This window comes from Neolamprologus multifasciatus, chromosome 7 (genome assembly GCF_963576455.1).
Source record: "Neolamprologus multifasciatus chromosome 7, fNeoMul1.2, whole genome shotgun sequence".
Lineage (NCBI taxonomy): Eukaryota > Metazoa > Chordata > Actinopteri > Cichliformes > Cichlidae > Neolamprologus > Neolamprologus multifasciatus.
Window position 1 is genome coordinate 37,473,579 of NC_140445.1, and position 23,072 is coordinate 37,496,650.

Sequence of the window (23,072 nt, forward strand, 5' to 3'; positions counted from 1 at the left end):
AAACGCTTGTGAACATGCCGACATTACCCATTCGGAAGAAATTCCCACTTGTGCCGTTTTCAAAATAAATTGCATGCATCGCAGCAAGCTGAGATATTGTCAGATTTATAAAATTAGTCTAGCCTCAGTACACAACTGTTTCACACCTTAAGGTTCACACTCCCATGCTACTTCCCAGAGTTCTCGAAGAGACAAAAGACACCTAGTCTGGAGGTCCTGTTTCCCACCATCAACCTTACTACACTCCCTGCCATTTGTCTAGGTGGGAAGGGGTGGGAGGTGTGGGGTGGGGTGGGGGTGGGGGGGGCAAAAAAAGTGCAGGTGTATTACTACTAACATCTACACAAAATCACTGTTCAAATAGCTACATGACTCTTACAAAGGCAGAAAACAAACTAGATTTTTTCAGGTTTTCAAAGCACCAGCACACAAGACACCAACAAAATGTAATTCTGCTGGTCTTTGTATTTACTGCGGGGTGACTGTAGTACTTGAATTGAGATAATGAACAGATGAATTCAAACCAGAACACACCTGTCTACAAAGTGAATGATGTGCTGTTATCACCAAGAGCTAATGACAGCTTTGTTTCTGCCACTCTCTCTCATTTGTTCCTTCTTGTTTATAATATCACTCATGTTTTACATGTCCTTTTCCCTCACGTCCCTGTGATGATTGATGGTGGAGTTCACTCGATGCCTGTGGTCTGAAAACTCTGTGTCCTTGTCCCCAAACTTTAGAGTTCATTGGCACAGAGATACAAACCTGTGTCCAATCAACATGTAATATTTTTTTCTATTTAACAGCAACATGTGTTCTCCATTAGAACCACAGAAGCAGAGCATGACCATGGCCTGCAGCACAAGGGGACGAAATAAATCATCAAAACAAAGACTTGCAATGTTTCGAATAGTTCAGTGTGTAAGACTGCAATCTCTGAGTGTGTATGTGTGAGTAAGAGAGTGCGGCATGCAGGATGCATCACTAATCTTTATAAGTGGCTATAAATCTGGCTGTGCTGTGGTGCTGGGCAGTGCGCTGCTGCTGCTGGTGAAGGGGGAGGGTGGTGGGAGTTGGGTGCGGTGCTCGGTGAGGGGTTCACTGGTTTCCTGGAGTCCTCCGCTCTCTCGCTTGCGTGATGCCACGCCAAACCATATGAATATTTATGAGAGGAAACTGCTGCAGTTGAGGCAATTCATCTAATCTGGTCAGAGCTGCAGCGCTGCACAGGAAGTGATCGTACTTCACACAATTCTGGATGTTCCTGGATTAAATCCAGCCACAGTTGACTGTTTGTCACCCACAGACCTCAGCGACTTGATTTACCTCTTTTTTACAGCAGGACAGAAGTCCAGGAGAATGAAAAGGGTATACATTTTGCTCTAAAGGCAGCTGCAGAAGCCCTACACTGTGACACTGAATCACAGTGGCCACACCCCCTGTTCTCTCACCTCTGAGTAAAGGTAGAGACAGCACTCAGTCACGGCTTATTAAAGCCACACTAGTGATGTGTCATCCTGAAGCCATTACACGTGTCAGGCATCAGACTCTCGCTTCTCTTTCTCTTTGAATGAGGTGACGTCATGCGTTTCCGATTGGAACTGTGGATCTGTTGCTTTGCCTGCTGAAGAGCTGAGAAAACTGAAAATTATGTTTATTAAAATTCAAGTGATGATGAACTACTAAGAAAAAGAACACACTGTGAAAATTTTGAGACAGTGAGGTAGCTGTTTACACAGTCTAATGTCATTTACTGTCAAAACAAAGGAGAAGTTGATCATTGCGGTTAGTAATCATCCTGTTGTATGAGATGAGGGAACAGGTGGGAAGCTTAGCTCATGTTAAATGCAAATCAAAGCTTTTTTTTTTACCTTGTTGTTTTTTTACCTTTTTACCTTTTTGTCACTTTGACAACCACACCAGGAAAAATACCCTCCAAAGTCATTAGACACATCCACCATCAAGAAATAGAAGCTTTTCACACGGCTGTGTGAAAAGCTTCTATTTCTAAGAATAGATATGGCAAAAAGCTTGAAATGCAGGTACACAGATGTGGCGACAGTCAAAAACCGTAATGCCGGACTCAAGGCAGTCAGGATTACAAAATATTGATGCTTTTATTTATGTTGAAGGGCAATTCAAAAATATAGTCCAACAAACAAGCCACTGAGACAAAGTGTCACGGTTTAGCTGTGTAGCAGATAGATTGTGAACTCCAAAGCAGAACTTAGTTGACAGGAATTAAAGTCAAAAACAGTGTTAATGCTGACAACTCACAGGTATACATTGAGTCCAAAACACCTGCAGGTACCCCGAATAATACAAATCTTAGGAAAACACAGTGTAAGGTGAGATAGAGCTATGAGTGACAGCACAACAAAAGACAAGAGGAGATTCACACAGTGTATAGACACAGACAATAACAAGAGGAGACGTATCAGGTGAAGAAGGCTAAACAAGCCAGTTAAACTCTTTGCATCTAAGTGGAGAAGTCGCTATCATCTGCAAAGAATCACACACAAACTGACTAACAAAGTCGGATGTGCACAGCTGTCCTTAATATCCTTTTGTGAGGAAGCATTGATATTTTCCTTTAGAGAAACAAAGCCATCCAACATAAACCAAGACAACAAAATTATCTATTATTAGCTCCAGAAGTATACTACAGACATATTCATGTGAGTGTTTTGTTTCTTATGTGTTACAATTAGCCATTAAACCGAATAACAGGTGGGGAGCAGTATTCAGACTGGAAATCATGGCATTCATTTGGATGGTACTGTGACCAAAACACTCACTCTCACTTCCAGTACAAGCACACACACCTCTACATACTGAGATATTACACCACTGGAAAAAAAAAAAAACAGGAACACCTCAAGCAGCACACAAAAACTGCTCTACAGGCATAGACACACCCACCACACTCACCAGGTCACCATCTGCTGGGAACCCCAGAACAAGCCCACAGAGACCACATCCTCCAGGACCCTCTGCTGGGAGCTTCCAGGTCATTTTTGTGCCATGAGAGGGACCTACGCAATAGTAGGCAGGTGCTAATATTACCCTCATTCTTAGCAGGCGTAAATTGGGGTCAAGGGTTTGTTTGGGAACACAAAAACATTTTTTAGAGCTGACAGACAAATAACCTGTTAACCACCTGTTTGTTTAAAATGCAAATAATTTCCTGTTATTAAATGTTACAAGAAGATTTACACTAGCATGGAGTACTATTTTACCTGCTTTAGTGGCATTAGTTGTGAAGTACACTTTAACAGTGAAAACACTGAGTCAGTGAAGAGCAAATGAAAATATCAGGCTGCACAGTCTCTGTTGTTTTTTACTTATTCTGACTACACCAGCAGCTGAGCCTGTCTGACTACAGCTCTGGCTCAGGGCACAGGTTTTGCACTTATGGTTCAAGTGGAGACCTTTAAAGATAATTACGGGTAATGTGCTGGTTACGTGTTTGTAAAACTGGGCTTAGCAGCTTGATTTGCTTTGCCCGGAGCAACAGAAGTTTGCCATGAGGCATTCTGAGCAAAAGCTGAGTTAAACCTCTTAACCCTGGAGGTTCCTGGGTTTGGGCCAGCTTGTATCTGCTATTAAAACGCAGCCCGCCACCATGTTTTAAAAGGCTGCCCATTCATTGAAGATTTAAAAATGGGTGCAGCATATTTGTGCCTAAAATTTGCTGCCACTGGCTTCATTTTTTATTTTCACCCTCAATTTTGTGAGTGTACTGACTTCAGCATGAGAGCTGATATAACAATAAGAATTTAATGTTTGTCAGGTTAACATCATATTGATTTTGATGACTCATGAAACATAAACTGGAAGAATAGGTTTTTCCTTTGCATTTCTTTTTTACATGGGTAAAATTAGACTTTTTAAAGCCTCACCATTAGATTTCTAACCATTATGTTGAATCGAAAGTGACCCTATTTAGATAAAAGGGTGGTTATTAGCTAATGATAGTAAGCTACACCCATAAAATACTCCATATTCCAATAACTGCCAAGTAATAGACTAATAATACTAAAATTTCACTCAGCAAAACTGAAGGACAAACTTCTTATATCAGTCTGGTAGATATATTATTTGTAAAGCAGTTCCACTAAAAATACCTTAAAGGCAACAACATTACAAACAGCTCAGAAATAGGAAAACAATCCAGGTCTGTCATTCCTGCTGTGTGTCTTTAAGCCTCGACGAAACTCTACTGGGGTAAAATCACCGAGTACAGTTATGATGGGATAAACTATTCATAGAGGGTGTCATCTTGTTTATTTCTGCTGTAAAGTTAGCCATCTTAACAAAGGGGACACATTTTTGACCAACCTCAGGTGGACATTAAAGGAAGTGAAGTCAGTGGGTTTCATCTTCGTGTTATTTGTGCTAGGCTTGCACGCCAAAGCCAAAGATGTTAAATATGCATCAACAAAACAGTAAACTGGCAGAGCCTCCCACGAGAGAATCTGGAATCAGAAAATATTTGAATTATTTACATAAAAAGAAGAAACAAATTAGAAATATTAAGGGAGCACTACTGTACACCAGTTGGCACTCACTCTCTTGGTCACCAAAAGACAAAACAACGTCACCGACTAAGTCACAGACTAAGTTTGCATAACATTGTTGAGCTACGTCACACAACTTTTTACTATGGTGTTGTGTACAATAGCACACAAAAATCCCAAAGCATGAAGACAGCGAGCATGAAAACCTCTCCAGTTTTTCTCTGTTCTTTAATCACATCTTAATTCCTCTTGTGATAAAAACAAAAACACCCACAACAACAAAAAAGCAGCACATAGGAATGAAATAAATAAAGACCAATTAATGTAAAAGCATACAGGCACGTTAATGAGTAGGACTTAAAGGTGAGGGAGATGTAGTGCTCCTCAGGCAGGTAATGCAGGTTCCCAACATGAATAATGTATGAATGTCAGAGCAGAGCAGTGGATGTTAAATATAGAGAGCTGAGAGCAGAAGACGTAAATGAAACACTAATGTTCAGAGGCGAGGCAAATTATCTTCCTGTAAATTACTCACGGGCTCGTTTCTTTTTTTTTGTTTTGTTTTCATTCCGCCATCTGAATAATGCAGAGACACATTGAGAGGCTTAATTAAAATATACACCAAGGCTTTAAGGCCTAAAATGCTAAACATTCGGGTTGGAAATTACTGCTGAGGTGCTTTCAAAGCATAAAATTGTCACTGCTGAAAAAGTTTTTGAATTTCTGTCAGCGCTCGAGTCAAGTTTTCTGAGATTGAAACTTGATTAGAGAGTAACAATCCATGATGCTGTACCTACACAGCATGATTACAGAGCACATGGTAAAAATTGATAAGATTGAGGAGCTACAGAGCCATTAATTTCCTATACAAAAACATTTTATTTTACACAGCTTGAACACTTTAATCACTTTGATTCTCACATCCATGAACAATTTAGAGTCAACAGCTAAGTCTGAGAGTCTTGGAGGACTGTAGGAAACACACAAACTCCAGAAAGCCCCCAGCCAGGTTTCAAACCAGGCACCTTAATCTTAACGTGAGGCGACAGTGTGGACCACAAGAGCCACTAGTGCTGCCAACAGTGTATCAAGGTAGTGAAGCCAAAGGACATCTTACTGGTTACTGTTTAGTCATTGCAGGCCACACGTCATCAAAACGTCTGCAAAATACTGACAGAAGTTCCAAATCAAGTGTGACACTTTCTGACCTGACACTAGTCTTCAAAGTTTGAACCTCCCAAACTTCCTTAACATTAGACTAAAGAATGTTTTTCTTAAATAACAAGTTATACAATGTAAAATGCCAGCACTGCACACTCTGAATTGAGACAGAGGAATACTCTCATAAAAACATTTGAATTCCAGACTAACGTACTTTAAGTTTAATCTAGATTTGCCAAAGTTCAAGTGTTCATATTCAGAGAACCAGCCATAAATACAGTACAGGCACAAACTGCACCATAATCACCATCTGTATAGACCCTCAAAAACTATGCTATGACTCTGCGAAAACATGAAATATTTGAAATGTTACATCGTAAAATAAATCTGGCAACAGGGAGCCATAAGACCTGTGCCAGTTTAACCACAATAGGGGAATTTATTTTGTTGATAAGTAATATTTGTGTGGGTACTTTCACAATGTGTCATATTTGTCTTTTTTCATTCCCACACAGCTGTGATTTTGCTTCAGGTCCACCTCTGTCTGACAAATGAAGGTCTGCTGCACTAACACACAGGAACCCTCTGAGGGTTTCCCGGTGAATTATATTCTCAGATTTGTAAATGACGTTCTGTCCGCTGCTAGAGTGAAAAACCAAATTAAAAGTGAGCTGAAAGCAGCTAACACATTGCTTTTGCTCGTCCGCCGTATTAATCCACCGCTCCTGGCTGTGATTAGTCACAGGGAGTCTTTTTCATTAGGCCAATGGATCGACCTCCAAGATCTCAGCGCCGCACACTTCATATTTTACAGAAAAAGAGTCCAGTCCAGAGCTGGGGCTCAACACACAGCGAAGGACCCAGACTGGCTCAGTTTAACAAGTCCCAAGTCAGATCATCAAGCCCCAAGAGAAATCCCAATGAAGATCAACAACCCAAGTCAGGACTGAGAGGTCAAGATTAAGTTTCAAGACCCAGACAAAGAAATCATCAATCAAAACTACCCATGTCCAAGTCAAATCTCACAAGTTGATTAAAAAGTGTTAAGAACGGAGCACAACAAGATCATCCAATTCCATGTGAAGTCATGTACATGCCTTATATATAACATTTTTTTAGCCTTACTAACACTCAAAGCACGTTAGACCAAAAGTCACATTTTTAACCACTTTATACTCTAAAAGCACTTTATGTACCTCACATCCATGGCCAATTCAAAATCACAAATTAACCTAACGTGCATGTATTTGGACTGCGGCAGGAAGCCAGAGTACCTGGAGCCACTACCCAAAGACAAGTCCTCAGTATTATCCACATATCCACAAGACAAACACATAACATAACCAGCTTGTCTCCTTAGGTTTTAAAACCTTTATGTTACAGAATCCCATAGAAAGTTTTGCTAACTAATTTGAGCAAGGAATTTATAATTTGGCTAACAAATGACACATTTAGTGGTAGAAAGTAATGCTTAAGACAGCAGTTAAAGACGTAAAAAGTCTGTTGGGAGTCGGGTTGATCCCAAAGTTTTCTAGTGCGAACCTCAAATATCTGCTTGATGCATACATATATGCATACAAGTGTAAATGATCACAATAGCATTAGCACTTGTAGTTTCATACGGATTAACTACATCCTGCTGCTATCATGGGAGTTTTGGGCTCATTGGGTTTAATGTTTTACAAGTTTGTGGAGAGACTCTTGAGCAAACAATATGTTTTGTAATAAAGCTGTATCACAGGGTGTAATACAACTATATTATTCCTTGTGACACATATTAATGATGCTAAGCATCATCTGCAGCCATTAATTATCCACGTAACTGGACTATATCATATATCTATATCAACTCAACAACACATTTAACGTTCTATACTGAAACTTCTAGTTTTGTTTCTGTATGTGCAAAATGTCTAATGGCAACATTAAGCTAATACGATACATTAGCTTGTGTATAGATTGGATGAAATATCTAGATTAGGAAATCAAAAATATGTTTAGCAAGAAATGGGAACATTTCTTTGCCTGTACCAGTTTTTTCAGCATAATTCACTGAATTAATAGAAGCAACATAAATAAAAAATAGATTTTTTCCCCTGGTGAGCCTCATGTTTTACAGAATGCTAGATAAAACTGTTTGCAGCACTTGCATTTGATTTCACAAGGCTATTTTCACTTAAATATTTTATCTTATTTCAGCATGTTTTGGAAGAACCTACATACATATAAGTTAAAGCACAGACGCTCCAAAGAGGTTTAACGTTTGAGTTATTGCACCATATTTCCAGCTGTAAGCATGGGGGACTATTACTACATAAAAAAGAGTGGAAAATAATTTCACTAATCACGTTATGTTGTGGCAGCATAGCAATGCTTGTTCCTTTGGACTTGGGTGAACATGGAAGTGTCACATCATGTTTAATTATGCAGGTATTTTCTCCTTCATACACAATTAATTGATAGCTTCTTGGAGGGCTGGATGGTTGGAGGTGTAAATTAACATCCTCTTGGTGTTAAAAGCCTGCTGTGTTTCTAATGGATCGTCCCTGGCTCTATTATTCAGATCTGCTTATTAATGAAAAAGGTTTTACTGCTTTGAGCTTTTAGCTTTAATGTGATTCTTGATTGAATTTAGTTCATCTTGCTTCCATTGTGCGTTGTTTTTCAGAGTTTCGAGTTCAGTTGTTGCCATCGGCTGAAAACCTGTAGATTGTTATTCAAGGCGATGTTGAAATAACACCTGGTTTTTCAAAGGCTCCATCTCAACCTCAGCTTTCCAGAAACAGCAGAGACATTAACCACACATACATATGAATAATCCCAGTCAGAGTGGTGAGGTACTGCAGCAGCCTTTCAGTCCTTTATGAAACACTATGAACAATTACTTCTCTAATATGCACCACCATGAATACTTGCGAGAGTTTTCCAAGCCATATATTACCAGATGGTGCTGAATCTTCTTCTCAGCTGCGGCCACATCTGTAGTTTTCTATGGGGCACATTTGGCCTGTATTGATGGCATTAACTCACTTAACTCAGAATAGACCCAAATGTGTCTGGGTTAGAGCTGAGAGGTAAGGCAGCAAAAAATATATATTTGCATCTTGGTATTTTCTATGAAAGCAGCTCGAATTCCATTGGTCATATCTAAAAACTGAATTTTAGGTCAGAGGTATTATAGTTTCAAAAATGCAGTAAAGATTTTTTTGTATACATTTACTCATGATGAAAACCTTTTATGACGAGAATAACGTATCACTGAAAAGAGGACAGACTCTGAGCTCCTCAAAAACTCAGGGGGCTCTCATCTATTTCTTTTAAATTACAAATCCGGAAAAAGGTGATACTGAAAACTAAATGTGAAGCTGATACTTGATCAGAGAAAAGCTCACCCCACTGTGGGGTTCTTCAACAAGGAGTGGCCCCCTGAGGAAGCTGCCTTGATTTGATGGTAATTATAACTGGTAAAAATTAAGATGGATTAAGCAAGGTTTACATTTTTATAGACAAAAAAATAATTTATACATGCCATGCTTTACTGTTACACCTGTAAGTAAAATAAGACAAGATTGGATAAGATGGTATAATTTGTGAAGTGACAGGACAAAAGGAGATTAGATGGACTTTGCAGGAGAAGAAATGAGAAAGGGAGCGAAATTATCCTAAAAATGAGACATGAGATTGGATGGGACAAAGATGAGTAGACTTAACAAGTCGAGAAGGGATGGGGCCGAAGAATGTGTCTGTGAGATAATAAATCATAAAATGTGATAAGACCGGATAGACTTGTGGGACTGATTGATTAAAAATAGCACAGACTTGTCTGGGCTAGTTTGAATTGAATTCAGAGCTCACTCAGCTCCTCAACTTTCTGTTTTCACCAGGAAGCTTCTAAACAGTGTTGTTTAATAATTGTAACAAATCATATCAGAAGCGTTGGTGTGCCTCATTTCACGGTGGGCAGACGACAGAAGGGAATCCAGGCAGACCAGTCAAATATAAGATGGATTAGTCAAATTAGACAAAAACTACTGTATATATTAACAAACACCAAACATGAACAAACAGAGCAGATAATGTAAAAATGAAAACAGCGATATTCTGCATGTCAGAAGATTAGGTGTTAACTTCAGAAACAGTAAAGCAAATCCTCTCAGGATAAAAACAAAGCTTCTTTGATAAATCTTAATATTAATAATGCTTACTCTAAAGCATTCTTCAAATGACCACGCCCCCACATGTTGCTAGTGTATACACACATAAGCCTTAAACCAAAAGAATAAAACGCCGATAATCCCATGACACGCTGCACGACAGGAGATGAAGAAGAAGACGTTTGACGAGGTCCAAGAAAGAAAAAGAAGCGGCACAGAAGCAGCAGGAGAACTGTGTGTAGTTTTGCGTTGGAGGGTGAAAAAAAAAAACACAGGAATTTTCATTTGAGCAGCAGGTTCTTTAAAGGTGGAGGAAAATCACCTCACACGCATGAAAGCTTGAAACCTGGCATCAACAACAACAACAATAATCTGCTGTAAAGACCTGAGCAGCAACCGGAGGATAACACTGTTTCTTTATGGCTTTAAACTGGTTTTTAACTGGAGTACTTCAGCAGCTGTTTGATGGGTCGCCCTGAATATTTTCTAGAGAAGCTAAATCCTGCTGGTTTGATCCTGAGCCGATGGCTTTTTTCTGAGCAGCAGCTGCAGAGAGTAGAAGGTTTTGGTCTATAGTAAATTCTAATGAATAATCTGATGGATTTTAGTTTGGAGACTCAATACAGTGATCTGTGCTACCAAGAGGATGAATACAATCCTAAATTATCTTTGTTTCTATAGAGGGGATGAATAAAAAAGAGATGTAAATATTTTACCACTGGCTTGATCGTGACAAAAACCTCCAATATATTGATTTTTATCCACTTGATTTTGAACAGCTTTCATGTGTATCACATTACAGGTAGTGAGATAACTATTCTGTTCAGTTTTATTTATATAGCACCAAATTACAACAACAGTCACCTCATGGTGATTTATATGATAAGGTAAAGACCCTACAATAGTACAAAGAAAACCCAACAATCAGACAACCCCTTATGAGCAAGTACTTTGGAAACAGTAGGAAGAAAAAAACTCCCCTTTAACAGCAAATACCTTCTTCAGAACCAGACTGCAAGAGGGGCAGCCAGTGCTGCCGCCGATAGGGGTTAAGGGGAGGAAGACAAAAGACACACTGTGGAGGAGAGCCAGAGAGAACTAATGATTAAATTCAAAGTGGTGTGAAGACAAAGGGAAAAGTGGTGAGTGAAGAAGTGGCTGGAGTTCCATTTAATTTCCTTTAAAACTGACCTCCAACCATTAGGATTAAGTGTAGCAACCTCCCTAATGTTCAGCACTAACCACCCATCAGAAACTATCCAGTACTTTAATTTATCACTAAATTCCAGCAAAACTATTAAAAACACTGGAAGCTTCAGGTCTATGCTGCATTTAGCCAAACAAACAGACCAGGAAGCTAGCATGCAGCTGCTGCTGCATCTGCAAGCTGCTTTGCAACATCCCCCCAATCCCTGCTCCTCATTTTCATGCAGGTTCTGATTCAATGGTACTCCTGCTATCACTGATACCTTATCTGTTCTATAAGGGGCATATAAAATATACATGTTATATATAGTGTGGGCCTGACTAAAGTGAGATTTTGGACACTAAATAATATATCCTGTGTAGAAAATGAAATAGAAATCAGCATATTATTGCAGCTGGTTATAGACTAAAGTGAGTGTTTGTTTGAAACATGGCCTAATGCTGCAGTTTCCTTTGGGCCACATTTGGACTTGACTGACAGTGTTGACACAAATCAGTACTGGTGAGTGAGCTGTGTCACAGCTCCATTCTATTTAGGTCAGATGTCAGTTGTGCTGTGACAACCCATGTTACGCCGAGCTGATGACTTTTTGGCCACATCTGCTTAATCGAGCAGTTGGTAGTGCTCTAAAGAAGCTATGTATGCCAAAATGATCCCAGGTTAGGCCCACGTTGCTATCTGGATTCTTGGAATATAAACAATCTGTCCATCAGCTCTGATCGATGTAAAAAATGAACCCCCAACTCTCGGATGGTGTATATCAATCAGGTCCTGTTCAGCAGCTTACCCATCATGCTGCTGGCCACAAGTGACCCCATAAAAACCAAAAAGCAGACAAAGACGCTGCTTTCCTACAGTGACAGCTTTAAATATGAAGCCGATGCTGCAGATGAACTCTCCGCTCCGTCAGGTTCACCGGCCTCGTGTCGACTTTGATGATGAATCATGGAGGTTAAAGCTCATTGGGAGTAATCTAATAAGATGACCAAAACAAAAACAAATATGAGACATTCACCTTTCTTTCACTTCATCAAACACTCCATCCATCATAATTTGGTCATAGACTGAAACATCCTAGCAGAGGGAAGAAGTGCGACAGAGAGATTTGAGCATTTTTTAGCTCATGTTGCTTTCATCCTTTCTTTGAAAGTGGCAAAATTGTCTAACAGAAGGCATGAGACACTTCCTGATCTTGCAGACTTCAATCTAATTAAACTGCGACCAGTAAAAAGCGTGACATTCTCAAAAGTGCATTTTCAGCTACGTCTTTGTAAGCCACATTTTTATTTTCTGAGTGGATTTTCTGACTTATCACAAAAAACATTTTCTAGTGAAAAAACATCAGTGTATTGTTTGTTCGGATGTTTTAGTGAAATTCTTAGTTAAATATTATATATTATATATATAATATAATTAACCCTACTGCTAAGTGGTTAGCAAGTAACATTACAGACGTTATGAGACAGGAAGTAATATATAAGCCTGCAGCATTTTTTAAACATAAATATATCCTAATTTGTATTCCTTAAATTTGCAAACAATATGATCCTACTTCAATAAAAACAGACCAAGCTTATTTGGGTGTTGGTTATTTATACACTTTCCCTGGAAAACTGGTTCCACAAGAAGATCTGCTATACAACTGCTGAGCCTTGCAGGGTTCCCACCATTTCTGCAAGGACTACATCAGTCAACATTGCACAAATTAAATTCATGGTTGGAATTACACGTTTTTTCTTCGGCCTCGCCACCATTTTAAATGCTGAAATCAGCAAAAACTGCATGAAAAGAAGGTGGGGTGGGTTGCATAGCAGCTTGTAGTGATAGTAGCAACTAATTGCAAGTTAAGGCAGTTAAATACTGTGTCTACATAGGATTTATACTAAGATGTATAGAGAGGTATTGATGTATGTTTTCATTCTTTGTGCTTTCCAATCTGTCTCCTGTGCACATAGCTGCTCTGTAAACTCTGCCTCCTCAAAGAACCCACTACTATCTTTTAACTTTCAGGAAACCAGTTCTCTTTAGTGGAGTAGGTTAAAGTCCTGAAGGTAAACAAATGCACCATGACTTTGGGCCTTTTGGCTCAGCACCTACAGTAAGGAAGTGGTTTGAGCATTGGGCTGGGAAATGATTTTGCATGCCAAAGTTCAATAAAGTCAGACTGAACATGTCCTATTTGTGTGGCTTTCCTTAGGTCTTTCTGCAGTTCAGTTGAAAATGAGGGGATTTTGGCACAAAATTCAGCCTTTTTAAATATGGATTTTGGCCCAATCCTCAGATGATCGTCTGCCAACAGCCTGCAGGTTTTCAATCCAACCAAAGACTCCACCAAGTGATTAACTCTCCTTCAGGTGAAGTGAAGGAACTCATCAGTGAAACCACCTGCTGAGACAACTGGCTGGACTAAAAACAGGCAGATGCACCTGTGAAAGTGAGCAGGACCTGCTTCAGCTGTGCGGGAGATTTTCTGAATTGGCGTGTAGGAAGGTTTCACGAGTCAGGCCTTCGTGTGTGGGTGCGTGTGTGTGTTTAGCCTCTCCACAGATAAATGCTCGGTGTGGGTAAAATATTCAGCAGAGGATTTTATAGCTGAGCTGTTGAAGAAATATCAGCAACACACAAATAAACACACACACACACTGAGTCAGAGCTGCTCAGCTGATCCAGCAGCTACATTTTGTGTGTGTGTGTCTGTGTGAAAGTGTACTCTCATATCATCAATTAGCTTAATTAAAGTGTTTGGACATAATTTATTGACAGCAGGAGGTTGAGAGAGAGAGAGACAGAGAGAGAGAGAGAGAGGAGCAAGAGAGCCTGAGTCCAGCAACTCTCTCTGATCTGTTTGGTTTTGCTGTGTTTGCTCTTTTGCTTTCATAATTTTCATTATTGAACAAAAATTAAATTAGAAATTCACTCAAATGAGCTGCTTACAACAAGATGTGTGACAGATCTAGTTGTAATACAATTTATTTATTTAGATTACGTGTTGTATCCTCGCTACTAACACCAGAAAAAAGAAAAGTGTTACACTGATGGGTTGGACATGTTAGGATATCTGATGGCACTTAGTGTTTAAGTGATATTCATGACAGTGTGCTGCTTCACAGTCAAAGCCAGACCTAGATAGCACCTCCCTGCACAGCAGTATTTGTACTATTCGCATTTTTTGTGCAATAATACAGTGTAACCTATAAGATCACTGTTTGGATTATGATCCTGATGACTTGAAACTCAATTTTTAATCTAACTGTTATTTATTTATTTATTGTCTATCTTCTTGGATTTGTGTTTTTGGGATTATTAAAGTAGTCGATCCAATCAATCATTAGTGTAACCCAGAACAAAAGGACATTAAGGTAAACACAAATAATCCTCCACTAAAAGGATTCACTGCAATCTGCTCGTCCCACTTGGTTTCATATACAGATAGACTGCCAGAGAGGAAAACCTGGAAAAAGGAGATCAGAGCCAGCAGCCCAACATGCCACTGGCTTGTAAACGTAATCATATCAGGTGAAACTAAACCAGAGAGGAGGGGAAAAAAGATTCAGTCAAAGCCACAGGCTCGCACATGATCAGACTCAAAGAAACTAGCTAAGGCCCAGTAAAAACTATTTACACTCACTATATATATATATATATATATATATATATATATATATATATATATATATATAATCATAAAATCAGGGACAAATTGGTAAAGGGAAGCATATGCAGTTAAACATACACACCGATATGATCCAGCAGCCTGAACTTCAGCACAATGAAAAGAAGATGAAACAGAAAGACTTACAAAAAGCAATTTAATAATAAGAATAATAATAACTGAAAATTAGGGGAATTAAAGCAAATCCAGTGCAGACAAGCGACTGTGGGTAAAAAACACACAGACAGTCTAACCTGCAAAGATCCAGAAAGGTTGAACAAACCAAAGTCAGCCAACAGATCAGCCACATGAAACACACAAGAACCGAGGGAAGGACCAGCAGTCTCACAGCTACACCAGTAACTCGGTTACTGGAGCTGACAATGAAGGTAAAAATGCAACATAAGGAATAATAAAGACATAATAAATAACAATAACTAGAAACCTCTTAGGTAACATTGATCACATGCTGAAGCTTGTCAAACCTTCCAGGGCCTCAGGACACACATGCAAGAACCCGCATGGTCAGACCCGAGTCCGGGTCAGAACCGAGGCTCTAAAGCCAAAAGAGAAGCGCAACAAATGTGCCAATTATCGTTAGGTCTGCAGCAACGAGCAAAGACACATGCACACTCACACACACTAATACAGCCCGCACAGACACTCACACATAAATACACACTGCGGGATGGAGACAGCAATCAGGCATGTACACCCCTTCCCCCCCCCCCCCGCTCCCCGCCCCCCACTCACCGTGCGCTGTGGTGTGAGCAGCCAGCAGCCAGCAGAGCAGCAGCAGGTACAGTCTTCCTGTTCTCCTCCTCCTCAGCACCAGCAGCTCCCAAACATCACCGATACATCCAACCAAAACCCGCTCCATGCTGTCCTGCTCCAGTCCCGATGAGTCCGTGGAAGCACAGAAACGCACACACACACACAATCCCGCTGTTCTTTCAGTGTTTTTTGTTTTTGTTTTCAAATCCTCAACAGAATCCAACTGTCAATTAAGAAAATAAAAAATAAAGGAGAAAAAACCCACAGTGTGGTGAGTCAGGAGGATGGTGAGGAGAGAGAAAGAGAGGGGGTAAAACAGCTTCTCTTCTCCCCAAAATATCCCTGATCCCCAGTCGGGCTAGGATCCCCCAAAGAAAAGAAAAAGGGAAAGGAATTTCCAAAATACACAAATGCAGATCAGTTTCGTCCTTTTAGAGTCGAGAATAAGTTCCAGTAACTACAAGTGAAGAGTCTCCATCACTCCTGCACGCTGCTGCTTCTTCCCATTCAAACAGATGAGAGGATGGTTAAAATCCGCGCTGCCTTCCCGGAGGTCTGCTCCGTCTGCTGGGGAGAACTGATGGAGAGGGTCGGAAGAGGAGGGGGGAGGCGGAGGGTGGAGGGAAAGAGTCGAACCCCCCCCCCCCTCTCTCTCTCTCTCTCTCTCTCTCTCTCTCTCTTTTCTCTGTAGGGCTATACAGCTGGAGAGAGAGAGGGTCGAGAGACCCTGTTGGAGTATGGAGCCATTGATCTAAAGAGGCTGGAGGTAAACTTCGGAGCGGGAGTAGAATCAGGGAGCGGGACGGAGCGGGAGTTGGAACCCGGCAGAGCAGGTAGAACGGCGGGGAGAGATTAGCTGAACTCTCCTGCCCTCTCTGGTCACACAGGGAATATAAACATCAGTCACAGCTGGAAGAGAGTCTCCATCACATCACAGGTGTGCAATACGATAAATATAAAATCATGATATGCAGATTGTTATTTATTATTATTATTATTATTATTATTATTATTATTATTATTATTATTATTATTATTATTATTATTATTATGTGTATTTATGTCAAAGAAACTGCATCACATCACATTGTGCAACTCTCATAGACAACATTTTTACAAATTACATTGAAAATAAGACTGATTGACGACATAAGTGACCATCTTCCAATTTTTACAATGATGGGAATTACAAGATCAATAAAATGGACACTAAAAAAAAGTATTGATCCTAAATGGGCCGGACCGGTGAAATTGCTCTTTCTGTTCGTTTAAATACACATGTGCTAACATAATAAAAAAGGTATGTAGTTTCAACAGTGTTTCTTAGTTTTTGTCCATGCTAAAGAAATGCTCTTGTAGTAAATGAGAGAATTATGTCAGTATTTATGTGGGCATAAAATATAAGAAATAAATGTGTAAATTTACAGAAAATGTCCTGTTTTCTGGTTTCTTTTTTTAACCTTTAGTGAAAAGGGAACTTTACTGTTATTTAATTGTTTATCTGTTACTTAGATCTTTATCAAGGAAAAAAAAGCTGTAATACTTAAATTCTAAATATATTTTAAAGTCCGGACTGGAGTCTTTGCTGTGCCCATTCTGTACACTGGGCCTTGTGTTTGACACCCTTGTGGTAATAGTTTCGGCAGAATTTCATTGGCACTCATTAAAACAAAACAATAAACAACAGAGATATTATGGCACTGTGGCTGAGATGTAGTTAGCAGATACTAAGCAAAAGGAATTACCAAGATGGCTGCCAACTGCTGAGATTTGCTTCTCTGAGCTCTCCTGTAGTGAGTAAGTTAAATGCATCATTTTTACTTACACACAACAGGCAAAAGTAGCTTTCATGTTTTCAAACCAAAGTCAAATTTGACACAACCCTGATCAAACATGAAAACTTTTCTCTGGGACCAAAACAAAGGAAGCTGTTTCATTTAAAACTGGCACCAATTTCAGCTTTATTACTGAGCATGGAGATATATCTCATTCACAGTCTGATGATATGATTAAAATCATTTACCAGGGCAGGCATCATTAAATCATCCCAGCTCCCTGAGGAAAAACATCCATCCTAAAGGTGTAAATAATGATCATAAGGTCCTGCAAAGAACAAAAAGAAAAAAAGGTTCTTAGTGATGGAAGTCCTTTGTTTAGTAGAAATATAATTTTATAGCTGTTTAAGAGACTTCAACTTATCTTTTTATATAAGACAATATTGTTGAGCACTTCTTTGATGCCTTGCACTAGAAAACACTTGGTTTCCATGTCTGCCGGTTTAAGAGGCATCCACAGCTCTCAATTCAGGATGAATTGACTGTGGTTTCATATTTACAGCAGGTCACAATGGGCTGACAGCAGAGGCATCTCCATAACAACTGTGACTGCTGCTGTGGCTGCACAGACCCTGAGTCTTGTTAGCAAACAGATAACAGAAAGTAAAACAATAAGCCACATTTTTTGTCCACTAAGCACCAACTTTGAGACACACTAGGCAAAAAATAATAAATCATTTTAAGTTTTTCAATTATGGTTCAAATTTTAAAAACTAATATTCTTTCAAATTTCATTTGTGACTTTTTTTAATATAGTGAATGCCTAGTTTTTATTTTAATAGTTGTTTTATCAAAGGTAGTTTATGGGCACTTTATTAGTTGCACTATATTAGAGCCATATTGGACCCCCCAGTAAGTGACATGAGAGATTCGTGGTGATGAAATGCTGCTGTTTTGCACAAACACTCTTCTCCACTGCCGGAGTTTATTATCATTAAGCCGACCCTTCTACCTGCGAGGGAATTTACATCTATTATGCTCATCGCTGTTTACATTCCTCCAGAGCGAGGAACTCTGTGAACTCTACCAGGGCATCAGTGAACAAGATTCCTCATCACATCAGGAGACTTTAATCACACACATTTAAAGCTTTTACTATCCAAACTACACCAACATGTGGGCTTTAAAAAAAGATGACATACCGGTAACTTACCGGACTTGGTGAACACAACTCATCACCATTGTGCTGAGACCTACAACAAAAAGCAGGTACATGTGTGGCCTCAGAGGCCTCCTATGAAGGAATGTTTCAGCACTATAAACGAGGACATCTCCACCACACAGACATAGAGGAATACAACAAGTCTGTTGCAGCACACAATGCAAAACTAACTGATGATCACCACAAAACTATATCTGTCCATGTTTTGTGTGTTCACAGATGCTCTTCTGCATACTTTTGTTGTAATGAGTGGTCATTTGACTTTTTGCTTCATTACTATCAGCTCAAAACTTTCCGGTCATTCTCCTCTGATCTCTGGGATCAACAAGGCATTTTCACCGAGAGAACTGACTCTCACTGGGTATTTTGTCTGTGGGAAAATCCCAGCAGATCAGCAGTTACTGAAATTCTCAGAGGATTTCATCTAGCATCACCAACCCTGCCAACTTGCTTAAATCATATTTCTTCCCCATCCTATGATCAGTTTGAACTTCACCAGGTGGTCTTTACCATACCTACATGCAATTAGCTCTGCCATCTGATTGGCTAATTAGATGTGTTAATGAGTTGTGCTTCTGTCATTTTTCTTTACAACTGATTTCCACGTCAGTCTGCTTGGGGTCAGTAAAGCAACTCAGCCGGAAGTCCTGTGACGTCATTTGTAAGCGACACAAACAGCACAACAATAGAGAAAATCAAGGTGATGGTATACCTGCTGCTAAACCGATGGTCATCGGGCCCTCCAAAACAAATATACAGGGGAAAAGGAGACAAATTCATGAGAAAAAAACAAATGAAAAATAAAAGAGTTTTGGGGTCTTTTGGCCTGAAATCATAGTGCTTTATTTTTCAAAGTTAAAAAATAAAGTTCACTTGTTTGAATTTGTGGTACCATAAATCCACACAAAATGTTAAATGAACACCTAAAAATGTCTTTTGAATCATATGATTTAGGCAGAAAACTACAAGCTCATATTCATTAAAATAAGTCCTCCGTCTTGAGTCGCAGTGCTGCTCTGTGTTTGCAGCTGGCTTTGAGATGACTATGCTGAGTGACTGTAAAAAGTACAACTTAACTGAGCTTTATTGTAGAAATTCCATGTTTTTTCCTCATAAATCTATAACTTTATTCTCCAAATTTCTTGGATGTTTTGCCGAACCAAACCCTTTTTAAAAAAAAACTTTTTACTACAACTGGTTTCTTTATGCAGCCTCAGTAAAATAACTATGCAAACATTGCAAAATATAGAAAACTAGTCTATTTTTACATTTATGGAGTGGAAATTTGTGGCTCATATAGATAATTTATCCATTGCACGCACGTCTCTTTCAGTGATTATAACGTTGCAGTACACACTCACTGTAGCCTTGGACTTATTGATCATATGTGGACACCTCACTGAACAACTGATCCACTCTTTTACAGGAAGTCAAAGATTTGAGTGTGAGCATGGAGCATGGAGACAGTAGCAACGCTTAAACAATTGCTGCCTGACAAATGCGCTCAACTTTAAAAAACTTTCTGAGAACACTTGGCGACCATTTTTATCTACACCCCACGCCTCAAACACACACACAGCTCAGGTGACAAATCAACACAAACACAGATCAGTGTGTGCTTCTGTTCTCACTATGAGCCTGATAACAACCTGCACACACACAATTACCTAATTACTGATTATCAGACTGTGAGCTCACAGCAGACTAAACACTGCAGCCCTCTACATGTGTGCATGTGTGTGTGTGTGTGAGAGAGAGAGAGAGATGCTGTCCAACAAAGCCCTCTTTATTTCACATTGAAAACCCTCAAATAGAAGCCAATTAGAACACAATACAGCTGATAGCAAGTATTTATCAGCCTGCTGCCCACTCCTCCTCCTCTTTAAGAGGTCACAATCGCGGTCTGACTGCGTTCTCCCTGAAATGTTCAGACCAGCTGATTACGTCTGAATTCCTGAACTGACTGATTTATTGTTAATAGGGAAGTTTTTTTTCTAGCTCAAAATTTCTATAGCAAATATTCTTTGTGAGTCAAGTTTATGCATAACTTCAGTCTCCACTTTAATCTTACCGCTGATGTAGAATCTAATAGTTAACCACTAACTTTAGTTTCAGTCAGGTGGTTTGACTTGCCGCAGCAAACAGAATGTGGCAACGACAGATGTGGATAAAGCCAGATGACAGATCTTTTGCTCTACAGCCAGGGTTCTCAGAGGGTGGCCACTTTTAAAGTCCAATGTTCTGCTGGCAAGCCATTGGGTCCCAGCATTCAGGGCGAAGTTATAAAGACAACCCGCAGCTGCAACAGCAGCCCCCCTCAGCAGGACATAGCACCCAGACCTGTCACTAAAACTGAGAAAAGGCTTAGGAAATGACAGGAAAGCCTACACAAAATCGATGCAGTTTGTTAACTCTCTAGCATCACATCCAAATGTGGACATTTATGGCTTAGCTAAAAGTTAACTTGATGCCAATCAAATAGCTGTTAGTGAGGCTGTAAAAATAATCCTTGGCTACAGTTTATGCACTGAGGTGTTAAAAAACTAAAACTCAGATCAGTCCAAAGCATTCCTTGGAACTAGACGAAGGGCCCCACTGGACATCTGTGCTCATCACCAAAAGGATCAGAGCGGTTTTAATGGCATAGCAGGGATGTCTGCGATGACAAGTGATCATCTTATTTACATTTTTTTCCTTATTCAAATGACTTACACATTCATTTATTGGCCAAGTTGCGGCCTGTCTCCTTGTATTATGATTATTTATATGTTTAAGTTCAAACAAGTGATGTCTTGTAGCAGGTGGATGCCTGCAAATTTTGAGAATATTTCCTTTGATGGAAAGGAATATTTCCTGTACTTTTATCATTTCTACTTCTTTTCCTTTCACAGGTTAGATTACCTTTTCTCCCCCTCTGTTTCATCAGCATCTCAGATCTACCAACACAGCAGTTGAGGACATTGAAACCCCAGAGTGTGTGAGTGTGTGTGTTCATCTGCGAACGGATATTAATGTCAGACGGGAAATTAAAAACCAGGTTTGTGAAGACAGAGTAAGACAGTATGGTGTGTGTGTGTGTGTGTGTGTGTGTGTGTGTGTGTGTGTGTGCTTTCAGATAGCCACACATGGCGTACTGCTTTAGATTTTTAGTCTCTGATGCAGCTACATGCTGCTGGATCAGAAAGCTGAAGACAAATACAAAGATGTCCACAGACTTCTTCATGAAAACATATCATAAGTCTGCAGCTCTCTTCCCTGCTGTTAGTCCTCTCAGGGCTCTAAATCTACATTTAGGCTGCTCTAAGTTCCTGTAAGGTTTAGTTCAAGGACCTAATGTCCAGAAATTTTACAGACAGCAAAAGTTCTTCATCCTTGTGTTATCTGTATTTCCAGCATGGTCCAAACCCTCAAGTTTAGTCAGCTGATGTGTTATGATACAACATACAAATTCTTTCACGTTGTAACCTATAGCTTTCCATGTTTCTGGTGGTATTTACACATTGTTTTTTTTGTGTCCGCTGTAAACCTTTTTGTCATATAGGTTCTGTCCTTCATAATTGACATGCCCACTGTCATTAGGTCCAATCAGCCCCCCCCCATATGTTCTTTTTTTTGGGGGGGGAGGGGTCATTACCACTGGGACCACTGTTGTCTTTATCTCCCACATCTTCTCTAACACCTCTCTCAGCTCTCAAGCTTCTTCTGTTTCTTCCTTCTGATGTTTCTATCACTTGGTATAGCTAAATATATCACTACAGGCTTTCTTCATATGCTTATCCCACTTTACTATTTCCAGTTGGCTAGCCATTAGCAGTTTTATCATCTGTATCTGGAAGTCTCACAGGATATTAGCTTAGTAATTCTCAACCACCCATGGAGGCACGTCACATTTTTTGATTTTAGGACTTCCAGACAGTGTTGGTTAGTTACTTGAAAAAAATAATTAGTTACTAATTACGTTTTCCAAAAAGTAATCCGGTTACTTTACTGATTATGTATTTTCAAAAGTAATTAGTTACTTTATTATTTAGTTACTTTAAAAACTTGTTTTATTAGTTTTAATCTTTTGACTTTATGCACACTGAACCAAGCAAACATTAAATTATATGCAACAGTCTTTGACTTGAAGAATTTGTTTAACATTTAAACTTATTATCTGCATATTCCAGATAAAATAATGTTTTGTGTTTATACTCACTTTTTCAAATAGATGCAAGTAAAAATAAATAAATACAATCAAAGATTCAGTAGCACTAAGTCCTGTCACTCTTAAATCTATTTTCACCTGTTTAGCAGGAGTGGAGCAGCCGGAGATTTGCCTGGTGCCGCAGCCGTCATGTCACTGGAGGGATTCGGGGGTTTCTCTGTGAATTTCACATTCCCATGGCGGCTTGCTAGGTGCTTGCTCAGATTTGAAGTTTAATTTTTTGCTGTAGAAAGACGTTTTCTTCCCACACAGAGTGTACAGCAGATGCTAATGTTCAACAAAGCAGCAGAAAGAGATATTATATTTCCTAAAAATAGAGCCCAAGGGCAGCATATATATGAGGAAAATAAAACTGCCCTTGGCCCAGGGTTGATCCCTGAAGAACTCCAAAAGTAAGAGG

General features: G+C 39.5%; 1 protein-coding gene and 1 long non-coding RNA gene across 5 annotated transcripts in view; both read right to left on the bottom strand.

Moving 5' to 3' along the window:
- LOC146514744 (uncharacterized) overlaps positions 1-15,429 on the bottom strand; it is a 67,304-nt gene extending 51,875 nt beyond the window's left edge. The window contains exon 1 of the long non-coding RNA XR_014875447.1: positions 354-15,429. This is a non-coding gene — a long non-coding RNA (uncharacterized LOC146514744). The remainder of the gene's footprint in view (positions 1-353) is intronic.
- The window catches only part of dcc (DCC netrin 1 receptor), a 389,213-nt gene extending 372,948 nt beyond the window's left edge, over positions 1-16,265 (bottom strand). For 2 of the 4 annotated variants that reach the window (XM_085168991.1, XM_085168990.1), the window contains exon 1: positions 15,448-16,265. In XM_085168991.1, coding sequence (XP_085025117.1) covers positions 15,448-15,574 — 127 coding nt within the window. In that variant the 5' untranslated portion in view covers positions 15,575-16,265. The remainder of the gene's footprint in view (positions 1-15,447) is intronic. The other 2 variants (XM_085168994.1, XM_085168992.1) reach the window with 1 other exon arrangement.
- Positions 16,266-23,072: the final 6,807 nt, after the last annotated feature.